At 28.7% G+C, this 25,924-nt stretch overlaps 1 protein-coding gene across 1 annotated transcript; it reads right to left on the reverse strand.

Moving 5' to 3' along the window:
- Window positions 1-1,032: 1,032 nt before the first annotated feature.
- LOC21401291 (copper transport protein ATX1) lies at window positions 1,033-3,408 on the reverse strand. The gene is made up of 3 exons (XM_010090457.2): window positions 3,280-3,408; window positions 2,281-2,356; window positions 1,033-1,583 (listed from the first exon to the last, which is right to left on the reverse strand). Exons 1-3 carry the CDS (start codon window positions 3,286-3,288, stop codon window positions 1,348-1,350), a joined length of 321 nt encoding a protein of 106 aa, XP_010088759.1. The 5' UTR covers window positions 3,289-3,408; the 3' UTR covers window positions 1,033-1,347.
- Window positions 3,409-25,924: the final 22,516 nt, after the last annotated feature.

Raw genomic sequence — 25,924 nt, forward strand, 5'->3', positions numbered from 1 at the left:
GTTCTATGTGACAAGAGGGTTACATCTTTCATGTTCAGTGTTCAAAGATGAGCTATTTCAAGCATTTATTATTCTGCGTCGGTGAACACCCCAAGCATAGATGGAAAATGTAATCCCTGTGCATAATCGACGGCAACGCTTCAGTTTCCTTGTTTTACACACTCCAAATTGGCAATTCCTAACAAAGAAATTCCAGTTCTCCACGCAACATAAAAAAGAACAAGTAAAAACAGCAAACTAAAGCATTTGAATTAGAAGCAGCATAACAGCAGCATATGCATAATCATCAGTAATTAACCATTTATCTAAAGTACTGATGGAGCCTCTTGCACACCCATGTGGGAATACCCGGAGATCAAAACAGTCTTAGGAACAGATTTCCTTTTGAAGCACTGCTTCAACAAGTGGTTGTTTATGTAGACATCATGAGCGGAAGCTTAATTTATAATTAAAAAAAAAAAAAAAAAAAAGAAGATGAACAATAAAAATAGGAGTAAATCAGTTAACCTATTATTTCACACAAACCCGATAGTCTTCCCATGGACAACTCTGCCTCTAAGAATGCACCAGGTCTTCCCATGGACCAGACCAAGAGCAATGGAATTGGCAAATACATCCGTTTTTCTAGTTTCTTTACTGTCCGTTTTCCACTATACTAAGATTTAAATTAAAAAAATAATAAAATAATAATAATAATAAAACATGTCGTTTCTCTTAACACTCGTATCCTCTATTTAAAAGTAACATGTTATTTTGCATGTCTAGCATACTCTGTAACAATATATGATTGAATAACATGTTAGAATATTTGTTTTTTAAACTTTCAATAGGCTTAAAGAGGATAAAAAAGCATTCAAACTTTTCATTGCAGTGGAAAGAATAATATACGTCTCAGGACCTTTTCTTCATCAAGAAGGAAGAAGGGGACTAATATAAAAGATTTTTTAGTTGCATAATTCAGCAAAAACTTCCTTCTTTTGATTTCCTAATAAAGCCATTTTTCATCAATCTGAAAAACCATCTCACAGAAGGTATAAAAGCATTCAAACCATTCCTAATAAAAGTTTTTTCATATACTTTCTTCTGCAAATCAAGCAGAAGGTATACAATGACCTCTTTAACAGAGAGAAACAAAAGAAAAGAAACAGCAAATGCGTGGTCTCTATTCAATTATTTATACAGGAGGCCATTACAGCAGGCCAACTGATGAGATATTGTAGCTTACAAACAGGTAAGAGCCCACGGAATAATCCACAAATAACAAACATGTCATTAACTTTATCAATATAAAACAGATCAACAGATCCTTAACCGACCTACATCCACAATGGAAAAGTGGTAGGGACTTCAAGCAGCAGCCACGGTTTCTGCAGGCTTTGATTCGGTTTCTGCCGGTTTTGCTTCAGCTTCTGCTGGCTTTGCTTCACCCTCAGCAGGCTTTGCTTCGGCTTCAGATGCCTCTGCTTCCCAGTAGGCAGTCTTCTTTCCAGTTTTGGAGACGGTCTGAAGAACTGTCTCTGGCGGCACACTACCTTTCACTGTCACCTTCTGCTGCTCTATATCAATGTCGTACGACTCCACACCTAAAGATGGTCACAAAGAAAATTATCATTCGTTCACATGTTGATACAATATCACAAGAGTTATTTATATTGTTGACTTTAGTTTTCTGCTAATCATAATAAAAAGTGGTAACAAGATTCCAACTACTAGAAAACAGAATGAAGTGAACGAAAACCAGGATTTAGTTTAATCCTTAATGTGCTTATTTTCATGTTTAATATTTGGTTTATATCCAGCCATCCCAACAGGGCCTCAAAAGCTGGGATGCAGATAAGTGGCTATCAAATCTCTTCAGTAAGTTTCCAAAACAGCTTTTACATAAGAGATGAGCTTCATTGACAGAAATAACTAAGAGCGACTTTCAGTCAAGCAAATATATTTTACAAATACAAATTTTGACCAAACAGAGTTATTCTCATAAAGTAATAGCACAAGATTAGAACAGGAACAAAAGAGAAAAAGAACAGATCAAACTTGATAATATAAGCATAAAATGAAAGGAATAAGCAAAAAAAGGTCAATCCAAAACGAGAGAAAAATTGATCTTCCTCTCTTTTTTCGGCCACTATACCAATGCGCAATTTCTTGGGGGATCATCAAACCCCTCGTGATGCAGAATTCTTGATCTCTAACATTAGTATAACCAGGAAAGAAAAAAAAAAAATATATATATATATATATATATATAAATTCAAGGGACACATGACAACAACTAACCTTCCAGTTTCCCTAGGACCCTTTTCACGGCCCCAACGCAGCCTTGGCATGACATGCCAACCTTAAGAACCACGGTCTGCAGCAAAACCAACCAAAACTCAGATTGTAGATTGTACAACAAAATCGAAGAAATACCCAAATTGAAGTATCAGGGAAAAAAACAAAAAAACCAAAAAAACAAAACAAAACAAAAAAAACAAAGCAGAGAACGGCATTCTCTCAAGCTTTTAACTGAAATTCCGAGAATTTACTCAAAAATTAACATTTTCCTGAAGCCTTTAAAGCAGAAACCCGATCATATTAAGGTTCAAAACCTACTCAGTTTAAATTCAAACTGCAAATGATTCAAATCTTTCTGATATATTTCAAAATATCTATTAAAAAAATATATATGTGCCCTTAATGCGATATAGACACTAAAATGCGTGTCTTAATTAAACCATCATTTCTATAATCCCATGAACCTATAAATAATTAAAAGCAAAATATTAATTCAAAGATAAAGAGATCAAAAACAAAACAGTTGCGTCCACTCAAGAGAATATTTTGCGTCCACTCAAGAGAATATTCGGATTTAACACTTTGTCACCACACACTTCTCATCTTTTCATTAAAGTGAGATATTGATTCCCATGTCTATCTTTTTCATTTTCGAAATAAAAAATACCTAAATTCAACCAAAAAAGGTGGGGTGGGGAAATAAAAAAGAGGAACCAAAACCCTAAGTTATCCAAAATTAACTTAAACGATGAGCTTCTAACAAAACTAACAAGCAATCTAAAACTGGTGATCAAAGAATACAAAATCATGACTTTACCCATCAAACTGACTAACAAGCTTAAAGGCAAAAACAGAAATTCGAATCATAAATGGATGAAAAATTGGGTCTTTAACGAAAAAAGGAAAAATAGTAGAGATCAGGGGAGGAAAATTAACGAACAAAAAGCACAATTAGAAAGAAAAGAATCTTAGGAAGAGAAAAGATAACAAAATCAAGACCTGAGACATGGCTTCTGGGAAACTGAATTTGGAGAAGAAGCTTTGAGCGGAAATGAGCAACAAAAGTAAATTGGGAAGAGCGAGGAGAAGACAAAAAAAGATGAAACAAGATACGTAATTGAAACTGAATTGAATTGGGGAGGTATTTATAGAAGTTGACAATGAAAAGCCGTTTTTAAACGAAGACGGAAAAAAAAAAATAAACGTAATTTTGCTATTATTATTATTTTTTTTTTTAAAGAAAGACAGAGAGAAGCAGTTGAGTAGGGAAACGATAAGTTTTGGTGGTGGGTCGGGTTAGTGGAATCCGAGTCATCTTGTGTTTTTATGGGTTAATCTCACAAATGGTCTCTAAGGTTTATTTTTCATCTCATATTGATCCTTAATTTTTAAAACGTCTCAAAGTTAGTCTCTATGTGAAAATTAGGAACTAAAATTAGAAACATATAGGGTGCGTTTGGAACTCATTTCAAAATGATTTTTTTTTTATAAAAATTAAAATGAAAACGTTTTTAATCTCATACATAAATTATTTTTAAAAATGCGTTTAGTAGTTTTATCAAGAGATTTTTTTCCGTATAAAAAAACTCATTAATGTCTCTCTCTGCTCAAGACGAAAATAAAAAATGAAAAACGACTAACGTTTTTCATTTCTCTCTCATTTTACACTAAACCAAAAAATCATTTTCATTTCTGTTTTTTATCTTTATTGCGTCAAACGTCATTTTGAAAACATTTTCATTTTTTTTTTTGAAAAATGTAAAAAATAAAAACGAAATTAATTCTAAACACGGCCATAAATTTTATGAATTAAAACAATACAAAAAATAAAAATTAATTTTCACATATAGTCTCAAAATTTTAATTGTTTTTAATTTGTTTTTAATTTACACATATTTTATTAAATTTTAAAAACTTAATTAACGGAAGGATCAAAACTGAAATAAAATAAAATCTCAGAGACTAACTGTGAGACGTTTAAAAAGTCAAAGACTAAAGTGAAATTAGTAAATCTCAAGAGCCATTTACGAAAGTAACCCTTTATTAATTAATGTTTGTCCACCAACTCTAAAATCAACTTTTGAGGCAATATGCTAGAATGACTATCCAACAAAGTGAAATTAACAAAATGACATTCTTCTATTTTTTTATGAAGAAAGACATTTACTCATTCTTTTTAAAAAGATGTCATTTTGCAAATAAAAATATCAACCTTTTTTATATTTTACAAAAAAAAAATCCTTTTACAATCAACTCATACCTATATTTATTCATGTCTATTTTCATATCTCTTTATAATTAATAATATCATATCACATTAATTAAAATGTCGCATCCATTAAAATTTCATATGACGTCAGTTAAAAAATTATGATAGTTAAAATATTTTAATTTTAATTAATATAAAATAATCTTAAAGGGACATAAAAGGTGATTGAAAAATAAGACGTGTGAATTCATTCCCAACTTTTGTACTATAAAAAGGATTTTTTTTTTTAGGGGTACTATAAAAGGATTAAGACAATATATAATAAGATTTTATTCACAGACTCCTTTTTACTCTTTGTGTCTCTTATTTAAGTTAAAATTTTTATGATAAAAAGACTCTCACATAAAATGATTAAAAAGACAATTATAAAGACTTAATTATATAATTAAATTTTATTATAAAAGAATATGAATTTACATAGTTTTTCTTTCAGCACATCTCACATATTATAGCCCCAAATCCAATTACTAATTTACATATATATTTTTTTCAACACACCTGAAATTCAATTATAAACAGTTATTGCTATGAAGTCAACCCTAATTTTCATTCTTCAATGATTATTTTTATAAAAAAAAATTGCATGGCCATATGTTAAATTTTTCTTACTAGTCGTTATATGAAGATTTTTTTGTTCTTTTTTATGTTTATTTTTGAGAGAAAGAGGAAAATATGCCAAGACTTGAGATGAATTAAAATTAATAGGCCAATAGTTTACATAAGTTAATAAACATGTCAAATTACTGTTTTCGTCCATAACTTGTCTGGTTATAAATCATAACTTGACAAGTTATCATCCATAACTTATCTGGTTATGAACCCTAACTTGATAAGTTTGTCCATAACTTATCTGGTTATGAATCATAACTTGACAAGTTATGACCTATTAATTTTTATAACTAAAAATTGGCCTATATACTTTCTTAAACTTTTTATATTGGCTTATTTCCTACTATTTTCCTTTATTTTTTAAAGGTTAATCATTTTATGTCGGTCTTTTTGTGTTTTATAACGTTGGATTGGGTTTTGTTTTCTTTTTATGTATCATTCTCTTTTTATCTCTCTATTTTTTTTTATACTCTTTTGAATTGGCTTTTTTTTTTCTTTATTTTGCCTTTTTTAAATCAATACCTCAATAGATATGACAATTCGTATTTTTGTCCTTTATCTTTAAAAAAAATAAGAAAAAAAATTAATTTATCACTAAAGATGGTAAAAAATATTATTTATGATACTCCACTCGAAAATTTAAAAAAATTGTCACTCAATTATAAGTAAAAAAAATAAAAGACCACAATAGAACCCAAATATTTAGAATTACATACATAATAGACTTGTATAAAATCATGACAAACTATATGTTTTTCTCAACAAAAATATAATAGTAAATTTTCTTTGGGTTCATTTAGTTCGCTGATTCGAGTTTTTAATTCGAATTGAGATGTGACTTTATGTGAGAGCTTTTTATTGTAGTAAAAAAGTTAAATGTGACTGTTTCTGAAAGTTTTTTACTATAGTAAAACTCGAATCGATGAAATGAGTTGGGCCTTTATGTATGAGAAAAGACTTCACCCAAACCTTCAAAAAGAAAAATTAGAGATTAAAAGATGATAATATATTGGAATGAGAAAATTAAAATCAAATGGTGGGTGTGAAAAGAAAAATAAAATGGTCAAAAATTTATAATCTCATGAAAATAGTTAAGGGTAATCTTGAAATAATATGGGTGTGCAAAAATTTTTTTTTCTGAGAATGGTGAAAAAAGTAAATTTAATCCATTCAAATTTAAGTGGGATGTGTGTTTAAAATGTGAGTATGGAGAGTAAAAAAGTGAGTGTAAATAAAACCACCCTTTCCTTATTATTCTTAAGTTGTCACTTTTATTTATAAACTAGTTGAGCCATGTACTATGTACGTGGGGAAACAATTTTATAAATTTGATCTCGCGACAAAACAAATACCCATTTTAGAATCTAAGTTCATTGATCGGAGGAAGAAAAAAAATAAGTACTTTCACAAATCATATAAAAAATATTAAGTTATATAGCAGTTTTTGATTAAAAAAACCTTAAATAGTAAGACGTTTGAAAGTGATTATTTTAACTAAGAGAAAATGAGGAAAAAAAAAGGATTTTAAAGAATTATATTGTAAAAAAAATGAACTATCAATGAATATTTGAAAAAAAAATAAAAAAAAAAAGCAAAAAGTAAAAGTGAAGAAGAAAAAATTAAAAAGAAAAGTTAAGAAAAGAAAAGAGAAAAAGTTAAAAAAGAGAAAAATAATTAAAGTTATATAAGAATTTTTGCTAAAAAACAATGGGGATATATTTGAAACGAATTATTTTATTAAAATAAAGTAAGAAAAAAAGTAGTTCAAGGAAGAATATTACTAAAAAGATGAAATATTAGGAAAAGACATAAAAAAAAATTCAATAAACAAAAGAAAAGAAAAGGTTTAAAAATTTAAAAAAAGAAGAAAAGAGGACAAATTAAAAAAAAAAACAGAGAGAAGAGAGAAAAAAGAATAAGGAGGTCAACACGTGGCCTCCTTAGCATCCAAGTCCACTTGGCTGTGTACCTTAGATGTTAGATTAGGGCATCGTTTATTTTACCGATTCGAGTTTTCAGTTTTAGGTTTCTACAGTAAAAAGCTCTTAAAAAATGTCACATCTAACTTTTTCTACTACAGTGAAAAGCTCTCAAAAAATATCACATCTCAACTCGAATTGAAAACTCAAATTCGCAAAGTGAACAAGACATAGATAGTTATTAAAAGATTAAATTATAAAGGAACATTTGATGTAAAAAAACAGTATTAGAAAAGAGCAAATACACGTAAAAAATTAAATTGTAAAAAAAAACCATAAAAAATAAAAGAGCAAAACATTTAAAACCTTTTTAAAAAATTAAGATAGAAAAAGTTAAAAATGACCGAAATGGAGACTGCCACGTAAGTGCTTTGTGAAAGTACTATGAGAAAAAAATGTATAAAAATATCATTAGGTACGACATGTTTTATATGGAAAAAATTAAGTACAAACAAATTCGAAAAAAAAATTTTAACCATTGATAAAAAAAATAAATTGGAATACATTTCAAATAAATCACCTCTATAGCAATAAAGCGAGGAAAAATATATATTTAAAAACACACATAAAAAATTAAACTGTAAAGACATACCCACAAAATTAAAAAATTAAAAAGAACAAAACAAAACATTTAAAAATTAAAAAAACAAATATTAAAAAATGTGAAAAGAAAAAAAAAGGTGGGGGAGGACCTACCACGTGGTGGTGTAGGAAAGACTATGTGGGAGTACTGTAGAAAAATAAGTGTAAAATAACTCTTGATATAACATAAATTACATGAAAAATAATTAAGTATGGATGCATTTAAAGAAAATTTTTTTAATTATTGACAAAAAAAAAAACACACATATGAAAAATCACTTTCATAAGACTAAAATGAGGGAAAAGTATATTTCAAGAGATCACAGGTTAAAAATTAAACCGAAAAAATCACAAAATTAAAAAACTTAAAACAACAAAATGTCTACAAAATAAAAAAGAAAGATAAAAAATTGAAAAAGAAGGGCACCACGTGGCAGCTTTGGAATAGAGCACTTTGGTTCTTTTAACGGTATAAGTTTTTGAAGGTGTTCCCGACGCATTGCCTTGTTGAAAACATCTCAACAGTTTATTATTTTTTGAATAATGAAAAATTCAATTATATAATTATTGAAAGATTTTAAATTTATTGTAAAAAGGAATATATGTAAAGATACCATTTGATATGATAGGAATTATATAAAAAATAATTAAGTAGAGACATATTTGAAAAAATTATTTTAATCATTGACAAAAAATAAAATAGGAACACATGCAAAAAAATACTTAGAATAAAGTCAAAAAAATTAAAAAACGTACAAAAAACTAAATTAAAATACATTCACAAAAAAAACCATTTTAAAAATAAAAATAAAGATAAAAAAGGGGAAAATGGGAGGTAAAAAGATTGGTGGACACAAGGAAAAGAGCTTGGGCTTTTTTTATGTGTGTAAGATAAATATTATTTAAAACACACATAAAAAATTAAGAAATTTCTCTGGTAGGATTAGAAAAAATAAAGTACTGATAGTTCCTTATTTTATCTATTAAATTTGTATCAGAAATTATTTGTTTTGCATGTTTTTCAATTTAATGTGATTTTGACCAAATTCAATAGTCTTAAAAAATTAGTGGCCCTACTGACGAAAGTCCAAAAAATCCAACTATAAGACCATCTCCAATATAAATATTAATGTCAATTATATATTTAGCATAAAAAAGTGTGATATGGTATGTTATTTCATTTTTGCTCCAATATATAATGTTATTTGAAATGTTAAATATATATTTTTTTTCTCATAATCATTAAGCTTTGCAAGCTATAAAAGCAAACTTTTATTTCTAAAATAATTAGAAAAAATAATATATGAAAAAAATAAACATTTCAACAAATAACAATCGAATGCCAAATTTTCTATATGTTATACTGGGTGGGATATTTGCCACAAAATATAACATGTAGGAGATTGACATAATAAATAGCATTGCATTAGAGAGTATTTTTTACACTCAAATGTTAAATGTGTAATTAGCACATCAATTATAACATTGCATTGAAGATGCTCTAAGAAATTACTTTAATAAGAGTAAAATGGAATAGAAATTAGTGATTTTGACAAAAAACTATATCAAAAATTAGTTATTATACATACTTTTTCAATTTGATGTAATTATAACCAGATTTAACACTTTTTAAAAATTACTAACTTTACTGTTATGGAAGCCTTATCTGTGAAAGTCTTAAAAAATTAAATCATGAAAAATTACTTCTGTAGGAGTAATGCGGAAAAAATGTATTTAAAAAAACACTTAAAAAAATTAAACTGGATAAAAATATTCATAAAATAAAAAGTAAAACATTCAAAGATAAAAAGTATAAAAAAAAGTAAAGACTGGAAAAAAGGAAAAAAAGAAAAAAGAAAAAATGAAGGGGCCACGTGGCATTCTAAGGAGAGAGAACTGTATAATTCTTTAACGTTTGTTAAGATTAGTAGATGTTAGGTCCGTTTTTTATAACACTTTACTGTAACACTTTTTGTGACAGAGAATCTAAAATTAAACCAGCAAAACAGTAAAGCATGAAACTAATGCAGAAACGTAAAGGACACCAGAAAATGGTATCACAGTTCGGTGCGCACACCTACTCTGCAGGGCCACGCCCAGACAATGATCAATCCACTAAGTTCAAAAGATTACAAAGGACCGAACATTCTTACACACTCAACGACTCCCTCATTGACGATGTTGCCGTTGCCTAGAATCTCTTTAGAAAGCTTGATCAGCGAGCACCACTTGACTTGACGGTTTCCTCCCGAAACCAAAGAAATCTTCTCCCGAAGAACCAACTCGAAAGTGTTCTAACAATTCGTCGCAATACATCAAGCGACACTTAACCTTACAATCTCATTTTCACATGAACAATCGTCAATTTTCTGTATTCAGCACATATTCTTCATCTCACATTTTTCACCGCATCAAAACCCTCATGCCACTGTATATACCATCACAGAATCACACCCCTCAATCATCCACGATAAGCACATCCAATCATGGTAATATCTCCTCCATTAACACCACAAATCAGGTCACCAGCCCCAATGACAGTAAGAAGACAATCATTCCCAATATTTCTCACTATTCTTTCCTTAGAAGAACCAGCCATAATGCTCCAGAAAGTCCACTATTGATTTTCAGCAATCAAGATCTTTGATTTGCAGCCAATAAACATGACAACTAAACTTTCCTTAAGAGGACTACCAATTTACAATGCCAACCAATTTGCTAAAAATAAGCCAACACAAAAAATGCACTAACAGTAAAAAATATATTTAAGAGAATACGCGTAAAAAATAAAAAAGGAGGAAAATTCACAAAATAAAAAAATAAAAAAAAAACGAAACAAAACATTTAAAAAGTAAAAAAGAAAGATTTAAAAAAATTAAAAAAGGAAAAGAAAAAAGAGGAAAAGGGAGGGGTGCCATGTGCAGTCTTGAGGGAGAGCACTTTTTTATTTTTTATTTTTTATAATTGGACGAAAGAGAGCACGTTGGCTCTTTTAATAGCTAGTAAATTAGTAGATATAATTTTTTATTATTATTTAATGTAGTAATTTTGAACCTCTTTAAATATATTAATAGCTTAAAAATTGGTATAACAGTTCCATTAAAAAAAAGTTGGTATAAGAGTTAGGATTAGTGTTGATATCTTTAAAATTATTTTTATTAAAATACTTGACATATGAATATGATCAACATATTGTCGAATCATATTTCTAGCAAAAAAAAAAAAACCAATAATATTTTTAATTTTCACTTGAGTATTCAACATAATTACTAATGCATGATGTTAGAGTTTTTAATTTTTATTTTATTATTTAGTATTTTATTCTAAATTATTGCTTTGGGTTCTTGAGAACAATTGTCCGATCTAAAGATTCTATAGAAAAAAATCAACAATAATTGGGAGAAAAAAACCATCATATATAGAAATCGTGGTGTGAAGGATTTTAAAATAGAGAACCTTCTTCGGTACTCCAATATATTAGTAGGTTAAGTTTTTTATCCATCAAATCTGTATAAAATCACGTAAAAGTTAAAAAGTACGTAAATCTAACGGTTATAAAAATATGATCTATCAGTACCCTAAGTACACAAGAGAATCTCTATTAAAACATATGTCATTTAGTAAGAATCTTTTGGGCAATTTTTATGATAGGGCAAGGTTTTTAATCGTACTGATAGGTAAAGTTGTTTTAACCGTTAGGTTAACATTTCAACAGTTAAATCTGCGATTGGAAGCAATTTTGTGTCGAGTGTCTCAAATTTTTAACATGGACTCTTACATATCTGACCGTTAAAAAGTTAATCGAACAATTAAAAAGTCTTATCTATTGATATAATAAAAAACTCTATCCTACCATAAAAGGACCCAATCTTTTATTGTTTCTTTGTTGTTTTTCTTTTTAATACAGAATTATACAAATTTAATCGTTAATTTAACAATTAAAAACAACTATTCTCACCAATAGAATGCTCTATCGTAAAGATTCCCTTTTCTTTTTTATTTGCATTTGGTTTTCGCTTTTTTATTTTTTTTTTAAGTTTAGGGCACTCTTTATTGTGGAGCACCCCAGAAAAACCAGTTGGTAGAACACTGTTTTTTACTGTTGGTGTTGGATTAATTTTTCAATAGTCAGATTTATAGCGAGAACAGTTTTGTGTGACGCAATAAATTTTTAATACAGACTTGTACAGATTTGACCGTTAAAAAATTAATTCAACAGTTAAAAAATGGAGGTCTCACCGGTAGATTTTTTAGGGTGTTCCACCATAGATTGTCTTATTTTGGTCTTATAAGTCCCTTTTTCCCGGCTACTTTTATGGTATGACATGTTTTTTTATCCTGTTTTAAATGTTAAATTAACTTTTTAACGGTCAGATCTGTAAAAATTCATGTTAAAAATTTGAGACATGCGATAAAAAACGGGTTCAGTCACGATTTAATCGTTAAAAAGTTAATCTAATAGTTAAAATTACTTTATCTACTAATAGGACAAAAAATCTTGTCCTTCCATAAAAATTGTCCTTTTTTCCTTTTCTTTTAATAAAATTTTCTTTTATTTTTTTTTTCAAATTATTTTCTGAATGCGGCATTCACTCGCATGAGTGGTAAGTGGTTGCCAGTTTGGTGCTGCTATGTGCTAACAAAAACTTTGGAGAGATCTCACACCAAACAAAAATGATTTCCATAACGTGTAACCTACTCAACCAAAAGTGTGTTTGGCCACCTAGATTTCCACCCCTTTGACGAGCTTCTTTTATTATCACTCAAGAAGTACGAAATTCATATTCTTGGTGTGATACGCAGTACAACAAATTTTAAAACTTTGCAGTACGTATTCCTAAAACAAGCCGTACTTGTTAGTGTTCTGTTTTTTTTTTCTTTTTTCTTTTTTCTCTCTATTTTGGAAATCTTTTTCCCTAGAAGTGCATGTATATTTGGTGTACATGATTTAGGATTCATGTACCAGACAGTTTCCAATTGATTACACATTCATTCGTGCTCTTTTTCAATGCCGATCATCACGAACCAACTTCAGGAGTGCGATGGGTAGAATTTTTTACTTCTTATTCTTTTTTATAATAAAAAATAAAAAAATCTTCAATAGATTTTATTTTCTAGTTGTCTTATATATATTTCTTATTTTGCAGTGCTTCTCAAATATATTTCTATATACGAAAGATGTGATAAAGTTAAAGTTGCCTAGCCATGCGATGTGATGCAATGAAAATTTCTGTAGTGCACTTGTGGTGCTTAGTATTATACTACTCACTAATAAAAAGTGAATTTCGTATATAAGACTTATAATATTTTTATTAGTTACAAAATAAAGTTATGGAAATTCACTAAGAATATTTGTTTAACAAATTATTTCTTTTTGATATCTTAAAATATGACAAACATAAAAAGATAAATAATTAAAAAAGTTTGTAAAAAAAAAAAACAATACACTAAAATCTCTACAAATGTTGATATTTTTATCGATATAGTATGATATTTATCAAAATTTTTCTAAAAGTTTGAAATTTCTCCTATATTCTCGAATTTCCACAGAAATTTTAGAATCTAAGGTCCCAAAATATCTTTTGAGTTTAAAAATAAAATTCTACAAAAATTTTTGATAAATTTCTGTAAATATATAAAATATTCTTTTACACCCAAAAATATTTCAAAAACTTAGAATTAAGAAAATCTCGGTGGAAATATTAGAATTCACTAAGCAAATTTTTTTTTTCTTTCTTTTTTAAGGGAACACTAAATAAGTTTCTTCTATTAATTAGTCCCTTGCTCTAGTTTATTAATAGAAAGAGAAAAATACCAGAAATGAGGAATTTCACAATCCAACCTAAAGACTAACAGAAAAATAAAAAAGAAAATCAGTATGACAAATAAGAAACAAGTCTACACAAAATATGAAAACAATATCAATAACTAAAAGTAAGGTGACTAGGTGACAATTCGTGTTGTGGGTCGTGTTAGTGTCGGGTTGAGGGTCAAGATTTATAAAATTACTTCAACCCTAACACGACATGCGACACGAATGGGTTGAAAAATCTCAATCCTAATATGAGTTGTCCTAACACGGGTTGAAACAAGCATGATCCACATGAACCCGATATCTTTGTAGCATACAACCCACATTCAACCCATAACACATTCAACATGAAATTAACCCACTATCCATAATTGAACCGTGATTTTCTTACTCTAAATCTACGATTTGTGTAATAAAAACATATAAAAATAAAGTACAACACATATGTTTTAAAAATCAAATCAATTTCATACTATAATAACTAATTAAGTCCTAAAAATTTTAAAAAACATCCAACCAAGTTAGGGAAATAAAGTATATTTAAAAATAATAAGAAATTGAGTATGTCAATTTAGTGTCACACAGATTGACACGAGTACGACTTGTTTTTTAACAGGTCAATTTCATGTTAATACTAAAATGACCCATGACTTATTTTTTTCAATACTAATTCATAAAAAATCAAATCATATTTATATGTGTCATGTCATAACTTGTATTGTCAATACTAGAAACAATCAACTCTCTTAATCTATAACTATATTATAAAGGGGAGTTCCCCTTAGGCACAATTCAAAATTTTAGTCAAATTATTTTGTCTCATTCTTATTTTGTCTTATTGTCCCCCTTCTTTTTAGAAAACTTTTTTAGTTTGCTTTTTCTCTTTGATTTTTTTCCTTTTTTTTTTCTTTTTTCCTAAAATCATATATATTCAAATACGTATAATTGAAATATTTTTTTTTAATTTATCCATTTAAAATAATTTGTTTCAGTTTTCAAATAGATCTCCAATTAAATTATTTTCTTCTAATCATTTTATTTTATTAAAGAGACCTTCAGAATTTTTGTTTACTAATCATCACAATAAAATAATATTCTCAAATACATTCATATTTGAATGTGTTTTTTCTTCTCATGTAGAGATAATTTCTTTCTTTATTTTTTTGTTTGTCAAGGAAAATTTTAAGCTATATATTAGAAAACTTTTGTCTCTCTATTTTTTTTTTCTTTTGTGACTTTTCTTTTTTCTCTTTTTTTGGAATTGTTTAGTAGCCGGGTGAGTTTATTATTATTATTATTAGTAGTAGTAGTGTTGTTGTTGTTGTTTTGCTTTTTTCTCTCCTTGTGTAGTCTTTTGTGGTTTTTACTTTTTCATATATGCTAAACCGTTTCGAGGCTTATTGAGTCATTTTCCCTACTTTTTTCTTTAAATTTATGTTTTTGAATTTTTCTCTTTATTGCTGAATGTTTAGAAATCTAATTTATCATAAAAAATTTCTTTTATTTGTCCCATGTTTAATAATACTTTTAAAGTACATTCTCATTGAAAATTTTCTTGTCATCCTTCTTTTAAATATTATTTTGTTCATAATATTATATCTTATGCAAATGAGTGAATGACTAGAATTAATGGAAAAATAATTGTGTTATACTTATGTGTTCTTCGCAACATTCTTTTTCTCTTTTGTTTCTTTTTACAAATTGAAAATATTAAGAAATCGTGAAATGAATTTTACAATCATATTTCTCTTAATTTTCTCTATACTAAACAATATAATATTTTATTTATACTTTAACATTCCTTCAATTTTTTGCCCTGAAAAACCATTCTCGCAAATATAATGTTATGTAGTTAATTAAAACCTTTATTACTAAAAAACTAAAAAAAAAAATACTAATATAGTAAAATCAAAACTTCTACATGTGGATAGAATCTATAAAATTAGCACTAACTAATATTTAAAAAAAAAAAAGGCCTTGTTAAAATCTGATGTAGAAACTTGGCAGGGTAAATAAAGAGTGCATGATTCAAACCTAACTTATTTAGGCTATTACCATTTCAAGCACAAAATCATAGAGAGGCCTTGTTCTTTTCCAAATCAATTGTAACCGCCTTTCACAAATTATCAAGCACTGCCTTACAATTCTCTCTTTTTTCCTTGTTCTTCCTTCTCTTCATCTCATATTCCAGCATTGTTCCTACCAAGATCTCTCTCTCGCAAAATTATTCTTCCAATAATATTTTTAAAAATGATAAAAATAACCTTTTAGATTATTGATACCCTAAAGGTCAAATACAGTTAAAACTACAGAAATAGTAGAAAATAGGCTAATATGAAAAGCTTAAGAAAGTATATAGGTTAATTTTTAGTTATAGAAATTAATAGGCCAAAACTTGTCAAGTTATGGTTCATAACTAGATAAGTTATGGACAAACTTGTCAAGTTATGGTTCATAGCCAGACAAGTTATGGACAAAAACTGTCAATAACTTGTCAAGTTATGGTCCATAACCAGACAAGTTACGGACAAAAATAGTAATTTTGCCTATTTATTAACTTATGTAAACTATTAGCCTATTAATTTTAATTCATCTCAAGTCTTGACCTATTTCCCTCTTTCTCCCTTAAAACTATATATGAATGTTATCTTCAAAATAAAGGCTCTTTACACATATAACAAAATTTTTTTAAGGGCTCTTCACACATATAGCAAAATTTTTAAAATATTATAATAACAGCAAAATTTTTAAAATATTATAATAACAGCAAAATTTGATATTATTAAAATAATGAATATATAAATATTTAGTACAAAATGTGATATCATTATAATAACTACTATGTCATATTTACTTTTTTTTTTATAATATTTTGAAAATTTTGCTAAACTTCAACGTTAATGAATGAAATTTTGTTGCGTTGTGTAATTATCTCTCAAAATAAAGTGAGGGATCAGTATTGTGTGAAAACTAACGAGTAATGAACGATAAACCTAATTTATTTCTTTGATTTTTCATGACATTTAAATCAATTTAAATGTAGAAACTAGCCAGGAGGAGATGAATCTTAAAGCGATACAAGTCAAAAGGATAATTTTATAATTTTTTGAAAATATAACAGTGAATATTGTATTTGAACTTTCCCTAAAAAAATTACTGTATTTTTCCTATAATATGTGTCGTATAACAGCTAAGTTTTTGGAAGTTTTCATATGGCTCAATTAGGAATTTCACTTTCCACTTTTTTCTTAATTAAGGTTTGATTAGGTCAATTCTCTTCGATACATGCTAGGCCACATCTACGAAAGTGGACTCCATCGAACAAAGATGCAAAACACGTCCTCATTCACTTCAAAACCAACATTTCCTACAAGTTCTTGTTTATTAATCGAAGTCTAATTGTCAGGGCTCGTTTGTATCATGCGTTTAAACCCATAATTTTAATTCTGTTATAGTATTTTTCTCTTATAAAAAATTTAAATTTTGAATGTCAAAATCAAGATTCACTATTTTAAACGGATAAACCAAATGGACAAATGACTACAATGTACGCAATACAAGAAAATAAGAATTTCGTAGCTACTTTTTTACATTATCCTCGGCAGACACAAATTAGCAGCATAAAGATGACTGAAAAAGATAGGTAATAATAATAATAATAATAATATTAATTTGCATACGTTCAAGGAAGTCAAAGGAATAGGATGTACATATTTATAAGGCACGCTCACCACTCACCTGCTTATATATATGTTTGAGAGGAAAAAAAAATATTGAGATATTTATATTGGAATTATTAGTTATTAGTTATTACCTGGGCTGAGTATAATCATTGAAATTTATGTGTAAGCATGTTACGAACAATATATTTATGAAAACTATACAATATGTGATGTGTGGCATATCATGGCAATGGACCATGGACTTTTCAATTAAAAGAGGCTCAAGGGCTCTTTCTTTCAAGGGATTCTCTAGAAAAAACAGAGAATTTACCCTTAAAAGTATATGAGTCTGGACCTTTATCTTTTATTCTTAATAAATACTCTTTTATTAGTGTAATTATTTAACTAAAAAAATTATGAATTAAGAATAAAAGTAAAAATCCTGACCCATCTTGTGAACAAAAGTATTTGTGAAGATTACCCAATTCTCTACTATTTTTGAATTAGGCCCATCTTATGTTTATGTTTGTAAAAATACCTAATGACTAAAGCTGCAAATTCGGCACACCGAATGGTAAAATTGGGTTGGGTTGGGCTGGCTCGAGTGAGGAGGTGGTCAGCCCAACTAGCAGACCAGGCCCGAACATTTATATGATAATTTTGTAAGAAAAGGAAAAAAAAAAAAAAAAAGGTAATCGCCCGAAAAGACTTTCAGGCCTAGATCCTTGGTCTAGCTTGGCTTGGAATTTGGGTGGGTCTGAGTCTTTACGTGGGCCGGGCCCGAACCAAATAAGATAGGCTTAATTTGCAACTCTACTAATGATGAATTCAAATTATCTGTACGTATTTGGTGCTATAAATGGTATTTAACCAATTATTTTATGCTATGTTATTTAAGGACTCAAACATCAAAGCATGTAAAAGTTAGTTAAAAAACAACTTAAATTTTTAAATGACATTACATTGTATGGTTTATCAGATATCATTTAAAATACTAAATTGGATAGATGATTTGAATCAATGAACATTATTAATATATGGTCGAATATTAATATTTTAATTTAACTTGAGTATGAACATGATTATTAATGAATAATGTTAGAATTTATATTTTTATTTTAGTGTTTGATATTTTACATAATTTTTATAAAAATCAAGAATCTCTATAAAAATAAATTTCTAGATCGGTTTGGGTAGTTAAATAATCTACCAGATTTATACCGGAGACAATAGACAACTGGCCATGTTTTAGTTGGAAATAAAATAGGGAGAAAGAGGGAAATAGGCCAAGATTTGAGATGAATTAAAATTAATAGGTCAGTAGTTTACATAAGTTAATAAATAGGCTAAATTATTGTTTTCGTCCATAATTTGTCTAGTTATGAACCATAACTTGACAAGTTATTGTTCATAATTCACGATTTTTATCCATAACTTGTCTGGCTATAATCCATAACTTGACAAGTTTGTCTATAACTTATCTGGTTATGAACCATAACTTGACAAATTATAACCTATTAATTTCTATAACTAAAAATTGGCTTATATACTTTCTTAAGCTTTTCATATCGGCCTATTTTCTACCATTTCCCAGTAAAATATCCTCTTCAGCTACCGGTATTGAACACTTTTTTAAAAGGAAAAAAATACTCTGGTATGTTACGAAAATAATCTATCAAATTTTATTATGACGACCAACTCTGAAGATCAGGGGCAAGTAGCCATTTTTTGGTTGAAAAAAAAAAATTTGGTGGATTATGAAAAATAATCTGCTGGATTTCTCTCCAGCGACTGCGTCGGAGATCGGTGGCGGGCGACTAAATATTTCCTTCCAGCGGAATTCGGTGGATTACCTGTAATAATATTTTAGATTACCTTTTTGACCAACAAGGGTAATTTCGTAAACTTCATATGTTGACCTTTTACTTGTTTTGATCCCAAGGGTAGAATCATTGAGCCAATATTCAAAGGGTTATTTGTCTTATTTTTTCTTAAAAATATTTCAAAGAGCAATCCTATTTTATAATTCTGGTGCCCGGTGTTTATGAAGGTGACAAGGGCCACACCTAGAAACGATGAATTAAGTTCCTGGATAAAGGAGAACTTATATCCCAACTTTTATTTATGGAATTTAATTCCTTCTCCTAAAGAACTAACTTATTTACCAATTGTATCCTTATTTTAATTTAACTATTTACTACTCAACATAAGGTACTTTTGTAGCCGCACTTATTTTATTTCCACTCTTTACTAATTTTTTAGCAAAGAAAATAACATAATAGAAATTTAATTCCTGTGGTATCTTAACTCGCCAATAGATTTGTAACGCTTTAATAAAATTTTGGAATTTTATTTCGTGAAACTTAATTCCTTTTTTCTTGTAATTTATTTCTTATTCTTTTAAATCATGATTAGTAAATGCACCTTCGTTTAAGAATCATTTACTCAAAATTAAAAAAATAGAGACCAAATCGTTATTTACTAACAATATCACTACTTTCTTTTAATTATTATAATTTAGAATGAAAGATTTAACATATGACAAGTTTCATATTTGGTATCAATTTAGGATCGATAATTTCGGACACGACACGATGAAAAGATACGAAAATAACACGAGATAAATGGATTTAGACCGCACATTTATTAATTGGGTTGTTAACGGGCTGACACGAATAATACGAAAATAAATGGACTGAATTTGTGTCAGCCCATTTAATACGCTTAATCCTTTTAGTTATATGGGCCAACACAACACGACATGACCCGCCCGTTTATAACACATATATAAAAATAAAAAATTTATAAAAAATTAAAAAAGACATTCAACCTTATGACATTTATAAAAAGACATCCATTAATAGGTTAAAGCAACTGGAAACTAGTTTTGAAGCGTAGTTGGGCATTCAATCTCAAAGAAGACATTTTCCTATATTTATTTTATGTTTTATGCACTTAAACATTCAAATGTTTGGTTATGTTTTCAAACTTATTTAGATGTACTTGGTTATATTTCAAACTTCGTTGGATGTTTGGTAAGTGGTCATGTTTTGAAACACACACACACACACACACACACATATATCTAGTAGTATCATATATATATGTGTGTTTGATATTTAGATATTTTTATGTGTGTTGGCTATTATGAAGAATTGGAGGATTTATGTTTTTCTTATTATATGCTTGCCAGATTTTAACTATAAGTGATATTAAGTAGTCAATTAATATTAGTTCTGAATACAATATAAAATTATACTATTTTTACTAGTTGGGTCATAAACGGGTTTTTTTTATGTCGACCCGTCACGGTTCATTTAGTAATGGTGTTCGCGTATCATGTCGTGTTAACTGTATTATTAGTGTTTCGTGTTCATGTTTGGATTTATGTTTATTAATCGCGTTGTGTTCATATTTACTATAATCATGTCGGCCCGAACACGATACACAAATAAGAATTGTCAGCCCTACAAAAAAGTGTTGCTCTCTCCCGCAAGACTTTGCCAGCCCTTCATCTTGTTCTAAGTTCTAACACCTTTGTGCAGTCTGCCACAACTTTCTTATAATTATTTCACAACAAAAATACTTGTGGCGATGACTATAAATGAACAAACACCCATTTGACTCAATTTTATTAACGAAATATAATTTTTTTTTTAGTCTCAGAAAAAAAAGTAAAAAATTTTATTTTGGTATCAAAATTAATAAATAACTAAGATCTTTTTTTAACGAAATATAATTTTTTTTATATAATCAATTAAACAACGAAGATAAAAAAAATGTAAATACCCATATATATAAGTTTTAAAAAATAAAGTAAAAGATGTTGCTCTAATTATATAATATAAATAATCCAAAGGCTTTAATGTTAATAAATAGGATACAATTAAATTATCAAAACTTTATCTCTTTCTAAGTGGTTTCTTATTTTCTATGGAACCTTTAAATAGTTATATTTTTAAAACAAGAAACAAAGAGGATATCAGAGAATGATCATCTCACAAAATGGGTCTTTTACTTATTTTGTTGTTTTATTTTTTTTAGTTTTCAATTTTTTTATTTTCTTTTGCTTAAGAGTCTCCTATAATGATTGAAATATTATTTCATGTCAAACAATGACCATTTAAAATTATTATTATCCAAAGGCATCACAAATATCCTTCAAGCCCAACAATCACAAGTTCCGTCTTGGTTCAAGAAAAAAGTAAGAATATTATATATAATAGTTTGTTATTGTTCTATTACAAGTATTTTCCGCACTAACATTTGTAATAAATGACAGATTGAAACAACACGTAGATCATCACCAAGTGTGAGTCTATGTGTGCTCTGCCATGTATGCCGGATTATCGAATTGATCAATATGGCAGATGTATAGTAAACGAAGTTCGATATATCATACAGAAAGTCGAGATGCTGGATGATCAACTCAAAATTACGGTGTTTGGGTAGAAGGTGAACATAATGGCAACACATGTCATTTTTATGGTATTATAACTCATATTTGGAAGCTCACCTATTTATTAAACCATGAAATGGTACTATTTAAATGCACATGGTATAAGACGGATGGAAGGAATAATATATATCAAGAATTTCATATCACCAGCGTAAATGTAAGCTTGAAGTGGTATCAAGATCAACCGTTTATCCTTGCAAATCAAGTAAACCAAGTATTTTATTTGCATGATGACAAGCTCGGCTCAGATTGGAAAGTTGTGAAAAAGGTACATCATCGTCACCTTTAGGATATTCCAAAAGTTACGCCTGAAAATGCACACGAAAGCAAGGAGGATGCCGATTTTTCTAGTGAAGCTTACCAAGAGGAAAGATCAAATGAGATTAATGTAACATTTGATGAGTCAAATATTGAGGCTCCTTTAAATTGTGAAGATGTTAGGATGACGGAGATTGACTCTTTAGTTGTCGAACTCCCAATAGATCTTGATAATGATCAGATTCAACATGAATTGGATACAAATGAGGATAGTTACCAAGAATTAGATTCCGCTAATAGTGTAGAATCAAATGATATCGTTAAAGATATATCTGATGATGATGATGATGAGAGTGATTAACTTATAAAACCCGGTAATTCTTGCAACTTTTATATCCTTTTCCTATATATTTTAATTAAAGGCTTTATTATAATACCATAGATTTATGGCATTGTCTCCAATCCGGTATTAAATTAAAACGTCACATATGTATATTTTTTTTTAAAACATGTATAATGTGGAGAGACCATAAATTTATTGTTCCGAATAAAAATTATAAAGTTAAAACGATTTATAACAGAACACTTGAGACATGGTACGTATTTGAACCAAATTTGATGAAAAGTACGCATGAGCTAGGAAAAATCAAGAACTAAAAAGAAAAAAAAAAGAAAAAAGACCCATTATGCTCTAAGACTAATTTATATATATATATATATATATTTTTTTTTTACTTATAACACACAGACCTCATCCCCTCTGTCTCTCCCTCTTTTCCCCCTCTTTCTCTCTCGAGAATTTTAATATGATGCACTCACTACCCTTGCAAGCCATGCGTACTCTCACCTTTCGACATCTCTGATTCTTCCCCATCTCCTTTCCCGTTTTTCCCAAATCCAAATTCCTCAAGTTTCCCACAAAATCCCCTTCTCTGATCATCTGAAATTGCTCCACGAAGACGCTTTCGGAGTTCCGGAAGAATCGCGACGTCTCGGAGCCCAATGAGAAGCTCTGCGCCATACGTGAGCTCTTTTCCAAGCCCGGCGTCGGCATCGATGCCTATATTATTCCCTCTCAGGACGCTCACCAGCTTCAATTTAGTTCCTTTTTTCCCATTTTTTTTTCTTTTTCCTGATTGAATTTGGACTTTTGGTGTTCCTGTGAATTCTTTTAAATTAGAATCTAATATGTTTTTTTTTTCCTCTATTGTTGGAGGAAAAATAAATACCATAAAAAATAAAAAATGATTTAACTGTCGTTGGACTAAATAAAAATGAAAGTTAAGTTTAAAAAGAAAAACAAAAAATGAAAAAGAAATTGGCGCCGTAAAATGAAATATAGTCTAAAAAGAAAAATAAAGAACCCGCGCAGTTTCCACAATTCACGTTCACGTTTGAGTTAGTGCACTATAAAAGTATAATAATAATATAGTCTAAAAAGAAAAATGATTTAACTCTCAACTCTTGATAATATAAAAGTATTCATTAAAAGAAAATTGAATACTCCAAGAAACTCCAAAACAGAGAGTGAAACCAAGATCAAAACAAGGAGGAACACCAGCGTTTCAAGATCAAAACAGAGAGTGCAGTTGTATGTTTTATTTTTTAATAATATTTTGACGTTTGCTATATATATTTAAGTATTTAATTTGCAAACCTATTTGTTTAAAATTGCAGAACCAAATGGTAGAGCTAAGGCAGCAAAGGGTGGACAATAATGAAGTTGTAATGAGACCGATAACTCGTAAGCGGTCATCTTAACATTCTACTCAACTTGAGGCACAATTTTGACAACGTGTTGGAAACATGGCTGATCAAATGCGAATGGGTTTTCAAAGAGAGCGAGAGGAGATCAATATAACAATTCGACAACAATTAGGAAATGAACATCTCGAGGAAGTGCGAAGAGAGATGATAGCTCTCATGAATGGGCCAGATGAACATCCTTTCTCAAGTTTTCAATCGTCACAACAACCGCCGCCGCCGCCGTCCCTCATTAGCTGTTTGATATTTCTTTATAAGTTTGTTTATCTTTAGAGATATGTTCAACTATTTAGCTTGATGTTTATGTGTTTAGGTTTATGTTTTTAAATCTATATACTCTAATTGGTTTGATGTTTACTTCTAAAAACTTGAACTATCTATCATATAGCAGTTTTTAGATGTGTGATTTAACAATTATTTAGATATGTTATTCTCTTATCTAATTACATATTATGCTAATTCTTTAAATAAAAATTAGCAATAAAATACCCTTTTAACAACTAAAAAATTAGTAACTCAAAACAAAAATCATGAGTTTCTACCAACCATAATTTCTTAAAATAGCGACTAAAAGTTAGTTAATAAATTAATTAGTGACTAATTGTTAGTCGCTACAAAATCAAAAATAAAAAATTTCATTGACTAACTAATAGTCGCTAAATTATAAATTTTAGCGACTAAAAGGTTAGTCATTATATGTCTAATAATTGATTTAACAACAACTAATAATTAGTTGCCAATTAGCTTTCACATAGTCAAAAAAAATAATTTGGTCTCTTTGCAACACAAATTTTTGGTGCCCGTGAAATTTTCTTGCGACCAACTAAAAAACTTTTGCAACTAAAATTTTAGTCGTTGAATGCATGAATATTTAGTGACTACAAAATTTTAGTCGTAAAAAATTTTTTATGACCGACTTTTAGCGACCAAATAGCGACTATATTTTTTTCTAGTTAGCAAGGATAAGGAAGCAAAAGTAGAGTCCTTTAATAATATGTCTGTCATTACGTGCGACTATCTCTACTATAGAAAGAAAAAAAGGAAAGAACTTAATTTTCAGCACATTTTTACGAAAAAATTAGGAACAAGAGTTACGGAAAGTTTTATGCGGCTAAATTTGGACTTTCTATGACTAAAAAATTAGTTGTTAAAAGTCAAATTTCTTGCAGTGGAAGTAAGGAATGGAACAAAGAAGTAATGCATGGAATAAAGAAATATAATGTGAGGGAGTGAACGTGGAAAGCAAAATGTTCGTCTATTATAGTGCGAAGGAAAGAATGTGGAAGAAAAAGGAAGCAACAAAATAATTGAAGGAATAATAGAAAATTTGTAGTGGAATTAATAATAATATAGAGGTGTCTTGAATAGTGGTGCGGTAGTGCATGAAAAGTAAGGAAATGAGTGAAAGTTGTAATGGAATAATACATACGATTAACTATAAAAATTCTCCATAAACTATACTCCTTATAATACTTTACTCTCAGATGTTCAAAACGTAACATTCGTTCATCTTAAACTGAACTATTTATAACACTTTACCACTCCTTGATTTTTAAAACGTAACATTCACTCCTATTGAATTATACTCTTTGTAACACTTTATCAGGGAGAATGAATGTTATATTTTATAAATCAGAGAGTAAAGTGTTATTAAAAGTATAATTCAGAAAAAAATGAATGTTATGTTTTAAAAATTAGTGACAATAATTTTGTGTTTAGAGTGATGAGAGATAATATAAAGTTTGTAGTAGAATGAACATAATATAAGAGGGGTATTTAGTAAATATCAAACTTGGCATGACGTTTCAAATAACCTCGAATTTGTACTGAACACAGAGTAAGTAGTACATTGACACACGGAATAGTACATAAATTGTCCGTTCATTTCACCGATTTGAGTTTTACTACAGTAAAAAGCTCTCAGAAACAGTCACATCTAACTTTTTTACTACAGTAAAAAGCTTTTACATAAAGTCATATCTCAACTCGAATTAAAAACTCGTATCAGCGAATTAAACGGACCCTAAATTCTAAAATTTCGCAATGTGACACGTGCCTCCACTGAAATTAATTTTTAATTAGTCTTTAAAAGATGTCTCGTAGATAACTAAACAAAAAAAAAAGGATTCTTTATTCCTTAAAGTATTCAAAGTTAGCCAAAGTCTCCATCATAAGATCAGAGAAGTAATTCCGTACCATTTCTGTTGCGTCGTAATACCGCTTTCATTATTTCTTATATTATATTCAGAT

This window comes from Morus notabilis, unplaced genomic scaffold, assembly GCF_000414095.1.
Source record: "Morus notabilis unplaced genomic scaffold, ASM41409v2 Scaffold521, whole genome shotgun sequence".
NCBI classification, from domain to species: Eukaryota; Viridiplantae; Streptophyta; class Magnoliopsida; order Rosales; family Moraceae; genus Morus; species Morus notabilis.